The 13,152-nt window shown below is 38.4% G+C and overlaps 1 protein-coding gene across 18 annotated transcripts in view; it reads right to left on the minus strand.

The window, feature by feature from the left end:
• HPS5 (HPS5 biogenesis of lysosomal organelles complex 2 subunit 2) overlaps positions 1-13,152 on the minus strand; it is a 43,605-nt gene that overhangs the window by 12,162 nt on the left and 18,291 nt on the right. For all 18 annotated transcript variants that reach the window (XM_081533656.1, XM_081533648.1, XM_081533659.1 and 15 more), the window contains 11 exons: positions 11,641-11,729; positions 10,121-10,299; positions 9,091-9,249; positions 8,322-8,508; positions 7,533-7,656; positions 6,548-6,697; positions 4,925-5,002; positions 4,034-4,614; positions 2,887-3,007; positions 2,529-2,684; positions 1,444-1,563 (listed from right to left, as the gene is read on the minus strand). In XM_081533656.1, coding sequence (XP_081389782.1) covers positions 1,444-1,563; positions 2,529-2,684; positions 2,887-3,007; positions 4,034-4,614; positions 4,925-5,002; positions 6,548-6,697; positions 7,533-7,656; positions 8,322-8,508; positions 9,091-9,249; positions 10,121-10,299; positions 11,641-11,729 — 1,944 coding nt within the window. The remainder of the gene's footprint in view (positions 1-1,443; positions 1,564-2,528; positions 2,685-2,886; positions 3,008-4,033; positions 4,615-4,924; positions 5,003-6,547; positions 6,698-7,532; positions 7,657-8,321; positions 8,509-9,090; positions 9,250-10,120; positions 10,300-11,640; positions 11,730-13,152) is intronic.

The following is a 13,152-nucleotide window of genomic DNA, read 5'->3' on the forward strand; positions in this document are numbered from 1 at the left end:
TCAAAACATTAAAATCGCTATTTTTTCTATGACAAATACCTGTTTATTTTTTTTAATTATACATTTTAGAAATCAAAAGAAAATTCAAAATCCTATCATTCACAGATAGCCATTTTATATCTTTTCAGACCTTTATTCTAGGCATGCAAGATAGACAATTTGGGAACTTTTAAAAAGTTTCTTTAGGAAGAAAACATAAGGAACATATCTGATATATTACAAGCATCAATGTGTATTTTTTCTGAATTCTGGTTTTTTTAAATACCTTATTCAAGACTCTATATTGTATTTAGTTGCACTGAATAGCTTCAGCTGCGTGCAACAAATGCTGATAAATTCACTTTTCATTTCTGTTCTGTTACAAATGTTTTCTAATTTTCCTTGTTATAGATTCTTAGATACACCCATTATTCCAAAGTGGACATTTAATTTGCAAATACATGGGGCTTTTAAAGTATCCTTGATATTAATTTCTCATTTTTATATTAATTTCTCATTAAATGCTTCTCCTCTGCAACCACCATCTATGTCTTTTCTGTCTCTTAACTTTATTAAGGCTTTCAATGGCTGAGTCAAAAATCTCTCTCGATAAATGTCACATTGCACTTGAAAATACAGGGTTATTTTCAAATTCTTTTGATATTGCTTTCTAACACAATTTCACAGTGATGAGAACAGACTCTATGATTTCAATACCTTTAGACCATGAAATTTTTGCACCTTGTTTTATGTCCCTGGATATGTCCCAGTGTCTCCTGGTTTATAATCTTTTGGAACTTGAATAGAATTTGTACCCTGCTGTTGTGTGAAAATTGTATAAATCTTAACTATGTTGAATTGGTTTATAGTGCTTTTCAGGTCTACTAAATCCTTCTACTTTTCTATTCATTCTATTAATTATTCTGAGGTTGATATTGAAACTCCAACTAAAAAATAATTGTAACATACAGTGGAACTATATGTAACTTTGTTCTGTATTTTACAAGTCTCCCATAAAGGTGTTATCGTACTTTCACAATTTTAAAAAGAAAAAGAAAAAAAATTCCTAGATTATGTATTGTCTAGAAATCCCTTGGCAAATTTCTAGGAAGAAAACACACAAACAAATCCACACACACTTTTCCCTCTAACACAGGTTCAATCACCAAGAGTTCTGAATGTTGGTCCATGAGAGAGTTTCAGAGGCCAAGTTTAATTCTCTGAAATCATGTGCAAAATTCTCCATGAATGTGTATTTTTCTGACAGTAATCATCAGATTCTCAGAGGGTCTGTGATTCAAACAAATGTTCAGAACTACTAGGCAATACACTCAATCTGATTACTAACATGACTTGGGTAACTCTCTTCCACAGCTGTTCCTAAAGTAAGCCCAGAATGCTCTATGTGAATAAACTAGCTCCATTCCAAAGGACCAGCCAAGCTTAGAAATGACTCCTTTATACCTGGGGTTTCCTTCACCATCCATAGTGCTGGTGCTTGGGGGAGCATCATGGGACACAGCCAACAGCAGCCAATCCAACCTTAAAGACTCTGGTTGGAGAAGGGACTCAAGGAAGGATGGCCTAAGAGAAAGTTGGAGAGAAAAATCACCAATATTCATGTCAAGAAAGGAAAGATAAAATGTGCAGATGTGAAGAAAATGTTATTAAGGGATCAATACAGTGGATGAAACAACTTGAAAAACCTTCTGCTACAAAATGTATAGAAATGCTGGTGAAAATCTAATAGCCTTTTAAATGAACAGTTGAGCCTTAAGATAATAAGGAAAATACCAAAGGGCCAAAAGAGAAAGAAAGAAAGAAATACCAGTATATCAAATGTGAACCAATCAGAAAAGGGAAGAGGGGAAGTTGACATTCTTAATAATCTAGGGACATGTGTGTTTACTGCCATGTAGAGATAGGAAAAGAGGCCTCAGCCCAAAGAAGCTGAGAGAGTCGGAACTGAGAGCCACCCACAGAAAGCTGGGATAGCATCACAAAAAGGTGGCAGAAAATCCACTCGCTGGCAGGGACAATTATAAGTTTATCAGTCTTAGCCTAGGCCCTGAAGCAGGAGTTTAATATCACACTGTTGATCTCAGAATCTCTGAGAGGGAGAGAGGCAGGAAAGAGAGTGTGGTTAGGTGCACATTTGTGATGCGTACTGTGAATCGTGAAAGAGTGGTACATGACTGCCAAAATCCTCCTCTTCTACTGCAAGTACCTCAATTCTGTGGCAGTTAATAGTAAAAATGCTTCAACTGATTATATGAGAGAAACAACGCTCTATCAAAAGAAAGTGAAAGTGAAAGTCACTCAGTCCTGTACGATTCTGTGAACCCATGGACTATACAGTCCATGGAATTCTCCAGGCCAGAATGCTGGAGTGGGTAGCCATTCCCTTCTCCAGGGGATCTTCCCAACCCAGGGATCGAACCCAGGTCTCCCACATTGCAGGCGGATTCTTTACCAGCTGAGCCACAAGAGAAAGGAAAGTCTTTGAAAAAAAAAAGAAAGAGAGTCTGCAAATATTCTCTCCTTCTCACCGTTGATCTTGAGGCCTTGATTTCACCAGACTGTCTAAATAGGCCAAAAACTGAACAGGATTATGACGACAAAGTTGCATGACATCTGAAGGCAAAATGGATGGGTAAAACCTGATTAAGGATCGAAGGGCTGATTCTCCAAATTTCTCATACAATCTGCATTTAAAAACAAAACACATTAGTCTCCAACTTCAGTAAGATAATATAACTTGGTTACATTATCTACATATTTATTAGAAATGAAAATAAACATACTAACAAGAAGCTGCTCAACACGTGATAGAGGAAAACTTTAGAGACTAAGACCAAGAAAATGCCTGGGCTTTAGTGCATATGAACAACATATGGGACCACTCACCGGGTAGCATATGCAATCAACAAAGGACTGTCAAAAGGAACCGAGTCCTCCAATAACTTTAATCTTGTTGGAAGGTCTCCTTCTTCCACCTTTATATATGTAGGACTGGAACTCACTGTTTCTAAAAGACAAAGCACACCCTTTTCCCTTCATCTCATAGCTGAAAAAACTTAATTCATGAACACATTAATCAACAATCATTAGTCATCTATCTACTGTGTGCAAGTCTCAACATTTGTAAAGCATTACAGGAGAGACAAAAAAGATAAAAGAGACAATCTCTGCTTTTAAGAACCTTAAAATCAAATTGGGAGACAAAGCATATTCAACAAGACAAAGGAACAGATAACCAGTATGTAAGTGACTATTACTATTGAAAAAGCCTTCTTTTTATATGTGTCATCCATATTACATATATAAGCTATTATATATACTATATACATATGGTACATATACATAGTACACATGCACCATTAATGCCAAATTCCTTATTTTTTTTTTTTCTAGAACTGGTATCCCTAATCCATCTTTTGGAACATCTGTCCTGGGTGGATATATTAGCAATAAATAAACTACTCTATCTGCATTACTATGAAGGATCACAGCACTTGAGCCTACTCAGCTATTATGATCTCTCTGTGCCTTACTTTCCTCACCTACTAAATAGAACACCACCATCCACTCCAAGTGTTGGAAGAAGGAAACGAAACGATGCCAGAAAAGGGTTTAGCGTTAATATCTAGCACGTGGTAAGTACTTAATAAACAGGACATACGATCTCTCTATCAGTAAGTTACGTTAGGGATTTTGTGGTTTTCACATATCAGCATTTAGGAAAATTTTGCTTAAGTACAACTTCTCCAACACTGCTGTATCATTTTCTCAATGACTGTGAGAAAAATAAAACCAATTTCTTATAACAGCTGCAAGAACTATTAAAAACTAAATTGAGCTGTAGATCAATTTTTTAAAAAAGGAAACAATCTCAACAGAAAAACAAAATTAAACTGAGTAAAAAACTAAATGGATGGTTGACCAGAACAGAGATGATTTTCTACTTAAATATGTTTCTTTAAACTTAAAAATGTCAACATACTATTGTCCTCTATACAAATTTTTATCTTTAGTAAGGCAATCTGATTATTACCTTTCAATCCTTCAATAAAAGTATCCCAAACACAAGGACTTTTAGGGTAACTCAGCTTGATGCTCTCCTTTGCTCTTTTCAAATCCAAAAGAAAAAAGTACTTCTTTAGGAACTGACAAGTCAGCATTTCAAGAGAGCACTGTTGCAAAGTGTGGTCACCATGTCCACTCGCACTTTTGATCTCAGAATTCAATACACTCAGTTCCAAACACAATGTTGTCAATTCAGCCAGATCCTTCTGAAGACTGTCTGCTATACTCCAAGGAGAACATACTTGAAAAAGGTCATCATCCAAGGGCTCCCTCAGACTATTTACAGATTCACCTGCTGTTTGATCAATAGCTTCTTCATTGTCTAAAGAGTCCCTTTCTTCTTTTTCATATTCTTCATCTAATATTTCCTTTTTTGACTCATCAAGCAATAGCATATCCTGGTTTGATTCCACGGATGAGCTGCCAGTATCTGAAATGCCTGAAAACTCTTTCATGGCAAATGTCTTTTCTAACTGTGAAAGCCACTCCCGTAAAACCATTCTCAGGGACTTCGGTTCAAACAAAACCAGTGGGTCCTGTAGCTTGGTCCTATACAAGACAGGCAAGTATGAAACTTATGTTTTATGTGGTTTTCAAAAACAAATTGTTTCACGTTAAATAAGCCTAACAGAGACAACATTACGTATCTGAATAAATGTTACTTTTCAATATTTTTTTCAACTCTTTAAACAAAAATGATCTTGGTATAAAGACAACACAAAGAACATTAACTTAGCACTTATTCTTGAATATCAGTTCCCAGCAAAGCTACCTCTGCCCCATACTGTCTCAGGACCATTACTGATGATCTCAAAAAGTCATTCTCACTTACTATAAAACTTCATTCACAAATACTCACATTGCTTCTGCTGTTGCAATTTTGAGCTCTTGGAACTTGTCCTCTTCTGGAGGGTGACTAGTTATTTCTTCTTTTCCTCTAGAAAAGTATGAAAAAAGTTACAGGGGATTAGAACTTCCTTGGGTAAATATTTCTAAGTGCTCACTATATGGTAGCTATTGTACTTAATGTTACACAGAGCAAACAGACAAGTATAAAAAAAAATGGTCAGTGGCTTCAAGATGAGTAAGCTCAAGTCAGAAAGAAAGGCATGAAAAAAAAAACTCTATTACAAAAGAGAACAAAATAAATGCTAAAGAGCAGAATAAGCACTGTGCTCTGGGCACAGAAAAAGGAATATTTACTCTGACTAGGCAATCAAGAGGCTTCCCAGGTGGGGCTAGTGGTAAGGAACCTGCCTGCCACTGCAGAAGACATAAGAGACACAGGTTCAATCCCTGGGTCAGGAAGATCCCCTGGAGAAAGGCATGCAACCCACTCCAGTATTCTTGCCTGGAGAATCCCATGGACAGAGGAGCCTGGCAGGCTACAGCCCATGGGGTCACAAAGAGTCAGACACAACTGAGCAACTTAGCACAGCACACAGGCAATCAAGAGAAGCTTCCCCGAGGAGGTAGTATTTCCCTTAGGAAATAAGGGGAGAAAATACTGCAGGGAGAAACGGCATGAAGAAAAGCAGTTGAGGTGTACACACCCAGTTCTCTGAAAGGACTAGAACTTCAAGTGCTTAGAAGGATGTGGCTAGAAATGAGGCTGGAACGGTGGGCTCAGGTCAGACTGAGGGCTGCCTTAAATACAAATGCCACAGCACTATCTGTACTTTTTTCCGATATTTATATATATGGTTTCATAACTAAGTTAATCTAAGGGTAACACCCTTTTATCTCATCTGTCTGTCCAATACACACTGGCCCCATGGGTCTATCTCAGTTTCTGGGGATGCTGAGCTCGTGTACTTCCAATGCCCAGATCACCTGAACTATGAGAAAAACCAGAGAAAAGATAAGATACACTGTGCCAGTCCAAGAGCTCTGCTGCAACTCCATAACACAAGGACTATGCCTCCAGCATATCACGGGAAGACACACGACGACATCGATGGCAAAGCTCTCATCTTACAGGCCAGAGAGCATTCGTCACCAATGTCACTGCGCTAGTCAGAAGCAGAATCAGAACACAGCCTAGATCCTTGGTCACCCTATCCTAATACTCCTTTGTTAACACCCTAAACGTGTGAGGAGATTTGGAGGGGAGGGAAGTTGTTCAGGGGAAAGACAGAAGAGGCGCTCAATTAAAATTCTGTCTCGGGAATTCTTTCCTAGCGGTCCAGTGGTTAGGACTCTGTGCAGGGGACATGGGTTTGATATCTGGTCAAGAAACTTAACATTTTGCATGCTGCACGGCACGGCCACAAAAAAAAATCTCGTCTCAACAGACTTGCTATTGGTTGATGTTATTTTCCAATACTTACTTTGCAGTATTTACAATTTTTATAAGCTACACAATCTACAATGAAGAGAGTTATTGTGTGCCTTCTTCTTTAAAAAAATGTAGTTTATGGTTCTCTTCAAACTGACAACTATGTCCTCTAGAATTTATACAGACTTCTAAGCAACAACTTACTCAGTGTCTTCCTCCTTTGGGCAAGTGACTGGACTTACATCCTCTTCACAGGACTGCTCATCACCCCTAGGTTCTCGTCTCACTTTCAGATCAGGGCTTGTATGAAGGGTGCCAATCTTCTCAGTAGTTTTACGCACAAAGCTGGAAACGCTGGAAGTCAAATACCAATAAACTAACGTGAAAAAGGTTTCATTACGGCCAAGAACGAAAATTTCAGTACACGAGTTCTCTGTGTTCCTATTAGTCTCTGAAGGGAACTGGGACTTACTAACAAGACTCTGTTTATTGCAACTTCCCTAATCAAACTACATATTTCATATAAGGCCCACATAAATTTTATAATATAAAAAGGATGCACATCATTTACTAAACTACTTTGATTCAGCCCTAAAGAAAAGGTCTTTAATTCCAGCTGTGCCTGCAATGTTTCTGCATGTGATCATCCTAGCCATAGAATTTCTTCATGAAACTCAGCTGCTAACTTGTCACATTTATCCTTCTTGGAAAGCAAATATGTATCCAGTAGAACTCAGATTAGCAGCCCTGGCATAAAGTCTTCTCTTTCATGGTCAATCCCAGGCCCACAGAGTAGTTAGAAAGATTTCTCAGGAGTCTCCAACTCTGAGCCCAAACTGAGAAATGATTAAGAAATGACTAATGCTATGTGGAAACTTTTCCTATCAGGGATGAGGGGGAAAAAAAGATTTTTAAACTTTTGCTCAGTCTGGGGGGGAAGGTGGGGGTGGGAAACACATTTGTAACAACTCAAATATCCAGCTGCTCAAACAATCTTGAGGGTAGTTAAATTCCCCAAAATTGAAATGAGAAGTTAACAACTTCATATAACAGGTTATTATGAGGAATAACCTAGTGACTTCCTTTTAAATCATTTAAAATGTCTTTCTATTCTCAGCACAGACATGCCTAACACGACAACAGAAATAAAACCAGAAATGGGGTTAAATGACAAGACTAATGAGCCTACCTTTCCTTGACAGCCTGAAGAGACACAAGAGGAGACGGAGAACGAAATGATAATGGAATGCCAAAGGGGAGAAAAGTTTCACTTTTATCCGTCTCAAACATCACTGATGCGTGAGAAACGTTGTCTGGATGAATGGAATCAGGGAAAAGAAACAAAATCTAATCACATGAAGAGTTTTTTAATCTTTAAAGAAATTCTGAAATGAATAAACCAAAGGAAATAAAAGATTCAATACCAAAATCACAACTGACCCAAATACAAATGAGTGGAACACAGGTTTACAAGATGCCCAAGATGGTCCACATATAAAACACTTAGACAGGTACCTTAGTTTTTCCTACTAACCCTGAATCCCCATAGTCATAAAGGAAGTTTAGAGTCTCTATTAATCTCTTCTCAAGAGTTCGGCCACAGGAATACTTGAACATCGAAAAGTGAAGGCAATGACCCCCAAAACTGTAGTAATTTTTCATTCCTAATGAAAAATAATTCGGTTAGTCAGGATAAAATTGTTCCACTCTTTTGGTTAATGACTTCCTCTCTTAACCTTTCCCGCACTTTAATACAAGATCAAAATTAGGAACTTTACCAAATTAAGCTTAAACATGAGAGGGAAAAATTCCAACTAAACATAAACCCATTCCTCTAATGGTGAAGAGATCAATAAGTCTGGATGGAAAGTCTATCAACTTAGTAAAAATTATTAACACCTTGTAGAGAAAAAAAAAGAAGCCACAGAAAATAACTGCTTCACATCAGCAATCAATAAAAACACTTTCCTTTCCTCACCTTCACTTTCCTGGGAGCCACAGCAATGATCTGGTTGGTCCTCTTCTTGATGTGAGGCAAACTCTTTAAGTCTCTCATCTTCTGAGAGCGTTTGGCTGTGAAGGGAACCAGAGTCTTCATCTGACTGACTGCCTCTTCTACTATTAATGATACGATAAATACCAGAGTCCAAGATGCTGAAACTTTCCTAAAAAGAAAAAGAATTAAAGAAAAATTAAAATGTTTAAAACACGCTATAGCTCTTTAAAGAAAAAAATCAACACTAAAAGAAACAAGTCATTAATAACAATTATGGCTGAGTAGAACAAAATGGTGAGCAAGGTCTAAGCACCTGGCAGCCAGGTCCCTCTCACGTGCCTGCGGCATCATGCGACCAGATTTCTCTAGCCGGTCTCCACGAAGAATGGCCGCGAGAATGAGGATTAAACGAGACAATCCTGAGCTGCCCTGAGACTCAAGCTAACATAGAGCATCTGAAACCACATACTAGGGGCAACTTAACTTGTACTAGAGGCTACATAATGTACATTTTCAAACAAGATATAATAAACAATGACAAAACAAAACGCAGCTCTAAGACACACACAAAAAGTGCTTCAGAAAGCTGTCCAAGAGCTGAAAGAAAGCCCCCTCTTAACACCCGCCGCCTCCCCTTCAGTATAATCATTGGAAAGAAGCTAAGTTTTGGGATCCTGGAAGTAAGTGAGGACAACCTAATGGAGAACATCTCACTGTACAGCAAAACCTTTCAAAAAGTGCAAATACCTACATGTGATGAAATGGAACTTCTTCTACTGCTACAGGCTGAATCCAAAGGTTCCAATTTTAAGATCAACTCTTCCAGTTGGGAAATTAGATCACCATAGGTTGTTAAGTCCAGCTGAGATTTCAAGTGTTCCAATTTATCTACAGTTAAAGTTTTTCTTCCCTAATAAAAACGACAAGTAGAAACCCAATAGGAGAGCTTTCCATTTGTAACTAATTCCATATTCAAGTTGCCAATACATTGACAGAGGTCTAACATAGAACATAAAACCTCAAAGGTGCTTTAAAAGGGCTTTAAAAGCTAGTAAAAGACTTTATGAGAATTTTCTTAGGAATTAACCATTTAATTAAGAGTTACTGCACACATAATAATTTCACTTAATACAAGGACTGAAACTAAAATAAATTTGTGGGTATATTTTATTTTGGGGCTTCCCTGGTGGCACAGATAGTGAAGAATCTGCCTGTAACATGGAAGACCCAGGTTTGATCCTTGGATCGGGAAGATCCTCTGGAGAAGGGAATGACTACCCACTCTAGCATTCTTGCCCGGAGAATTCCATGGACAGTGGAGTCTGGAGAGCTGCAGTCCGTAGGGTCACAAAGAGTAGGACATGACTAAGTGACTAACACACACACATACAGTTTTTCTCACCCCCACTCCCCACTCCAGATTTATAGGTCATGCTTCCTTTGGGGATTTATTACTGCTTAATCTGCAGGCTAATGTGCTGTTCACAGTTGCACAGTTGTGTCCAGCTCTTTGCAACCCTACGGACCATAGCCCACCAAGCTCCTCTGTCCATGGGATTTTCCAGGCGAGAATACTGCAGTGGGTTGCCATGCCCTCCTCCAGGGGCTCTTCCCAACCCAGGGGTCAAACTCACGTCTCTTGCATTGGCAGACGGATTCTTTACCCCTCAGCCACCTGTGAAGCCCCCTGCAGACTAATAAATACAAGCAACTGTGTAGCATAATCCCGCAAGCCAGAATGATCTTAACGACCCAGATGAACATGTAAGCTCCTGACTCACTCTGCTGGCAACGACAGAATTTTGGAAAAGACAGCAAGTTCGAGCAGCCAGGTTCCACAGGCCTCTCCTTATCAGACGTTCCACACAGCGCTCCACAGACAACAGGGAAAGATGTGAGACCTTCCCATTCAGGTGGAGACAGTACAGCTCATTCTTGCAAACAGCCACATCCTGAATATCTACAAAAACCACAGGGGTAAACATGCAGGATGCTAACCAAATATTTCTTTTCCATTTTTGTGACTGAATGAAATTACTTTAATAAATTCATTTTATACGGTTTGGTTTCATCAAATTTCCCCTCTATTTTTATATTTTCATTTCTATGAGAAAATCATATTTTAGACACTATTCTAAAAAGATCAAGAATAAGAGGAACATCTGTCTGATCTAAAATCCTATATTTAAAAATGCTATTTTTTGTGAAAAGAAGGGCACTTAAAAAGAGGGCACTTTTGAGACCAGACTATCACATTTCTGAGAGTAACAAACTTGAGGTCAATGAACAGATTTTAATGCATATGTAAATCAACAAACTGTTCCTAAAAATATACCTGTCTTGGCAGAACATCATGAAAGAATCTAAAACACTAGCTTTTAGGAGACCCTCAGGAAACTTAATTTACAAGAAATCAATGTTGATCAGATCATGAGATAATGGTTCCTTTATCTTTTTTATGTTTTTACAAAGTACAAAATGACTTGTAAATCAAGATACAATCTCTGGGCAATCATCCTAAAAATGCTAGATTTATTTCCTCCATTTCTGGTTTAAACCAGAAGAATACAGCGACTGATAGTCTTTGCCTCAGCCACATAAAATAGCTACTGTTCCCACAAGGACTTTTCAAACTCCCCCCTCCCCTGCCCCCCACCGTTTTTTGCACATGCTGCTGCTGCTAAGTCACGTCAGTCGTGTCCAACTTTGCGCGACCCCATAGACGGCAGCCTACCAGGCTCCGCCGTCCCTGGGATTCTCCAGGCAAGAACACTGGAGTGGGTTGCCATTTCCTTCTCCAATGCATGAAAGGGAAAAGTGAAAGTGAAGTCTCTCAGTCCTGTCCGACTCTTTGCGACCCCATGGACTACAGCCCACCAGGCTCCTCTGTCCATGGGATTCTCTAGGCAAAAGTACTGGACATGAAGAGTGTTTATTAACTCAGGGATTCCCCAATATGTCAACCCCAAATTATTAAGCCACAGGAGTTAAAGCAAGGTTTCTAACAGAGATAAAGATTAAGGGTAAGTAGAGGGGGAAAATTAACCCATTCAATCCTTAGCAGTGGTTGCTAATACTTAAGAATAAATGAAAATTTTATTTAAAATAACTAACTATAAATTCACAAATGTATACTTGGGAAATACCTTATAATGGAATACATCTATGATGTTAATCTTTAAAAGAAATGTCACCTCTTTCTACTTTCTACTTCTTACACTGCAAGAGAATCCTCCTACAATAATTAAATCTTTCACAAGCATGCAATTAAAAATTATGTAAGGAAAAAAAACATAATTACCTTTGACTTCACTCCAAAGAAGAACTTGAACATTCTGAGGGATGAAAATATAAATTCCTCTTTCTGTCCAAGTCAGCACACAATGCTCACTGCAAGAAAACATGGAAGAGGTCAAGAGAATTCTAGTTTGCTTGGAATCAGAAGTTTATGATATAATTCCCTGAATTCAGACCCTCTTATTAGCTATTAAAGCAAAATCTGCCTATACAGAGAAAACCCAACAGTTAATTCAGCTAATCATGTCCTATCACCTCTTTTTTGTCTGTGACAAGAGCCCACTGAAAGATAACATAACGTGATGCCAAAATGGGAAAAATTCAGATACACTAAATACCTTCTACAAAAATAAAAGGCTGATATCTTACCTGATGTTTGTTAAAATAGCTAAACCTCCCATATCTGGTATGACAGGGGCCCATTTAAAACAAAGACTTAACATAACATTTTACCATTCCTCACTGCTCTAGTGAGCTACTTTTAGGGAGGGAAATACTTTGATGTCCTTAGTCTTATGTGAGCAATAAAAGGTTGAAAACTTCCAGTCAACTCTGGGAGTTTTTTTTTTTTTAATTATTATTATTAAAGGCTATACCTGCAATATCTAACCTTGCAGCAACTAATCAAGATAGAAGCATTATTCTTATCTTGTAAAAAAGAAAAACTGAAGCCCAGAGAGATAAATAATATGTCGAAGGCCACTCAGCATGAATATACAAGAGTCCATATGTATCCCAAGGAGTCTGGGTCCAAATTCTGGACTTTTTTCTCCACACCTCACAGAATCTACTTCTACCCTCACTGATCTTCAATGACGCACCCACTGTTATCTGGAATCTTGAACATTCCACTTATCTATAGTCTTGAAAAGTCACAGATTTTCGAGCTGTCAAACCCAATAACCTCCTTCTCCATTTTCCTTCTGGAGCCCCAAGCAGGGGCCAAGCCTGCATAATTGTTCCTTCCTTCCTGAATCTCACCTTCCTAGACTGGACACTGCTTCTTCATCCACCTCCCCTTCCAGTCCTCAGGCACTCTCCATCTTGGCTTATTTCCTTCTATACTCCTTTGCTCATAGATCTCATTTACTCTCTCCAGGCTGCTATTGCTTTTTTATACACCACTGGTAATCCCTACTTCTTGTTCCTGGTCAGAGCATTCTCCACATATAACATTCTCATCCTAACCACCTCTCAAGGATTAGCAGCAGTTTTACTCCCCATTGAAATCCTCCCCAATAGCCCTCAGCCATCACTCACAACTCTTACTTTTGATTGCTGTTAAACAGTTTCTAGAAATAAACTATATCTCTCCAAAAATTATGATCTTGAGAACAGGGACTTTTATTTAGTTTATGCCTCCAAGTGCACTACAAATGGTAGGTACCAGGTGGTTACGAAACCAAAAGTGATATTTAACAGGAACTGGGTCATCACACAAATATGAAACATTTTGCTAATATAAGATCACATCACTGTCCCTACAGGAAAGTAATCTTTGTCACAAAGAAGAAAG

This window comes from Giraffa tippelskirchi, chromosome 10 (genome assembly GCF_054371585.1).
Source record: "Giraffa tippelskirchi isolate mGirTip1 chromosome 10, T2T-mGirTip1v1.2.pri, whole genome shotgun sequence".
Taxonomy (NCBI): domain Eukaryota; kingdom Metazoa; phylum Chordata; class Mammalia; order Artiodactyla; family Giraffidae; genus Giraffa; species Giraffa tippelskirchi.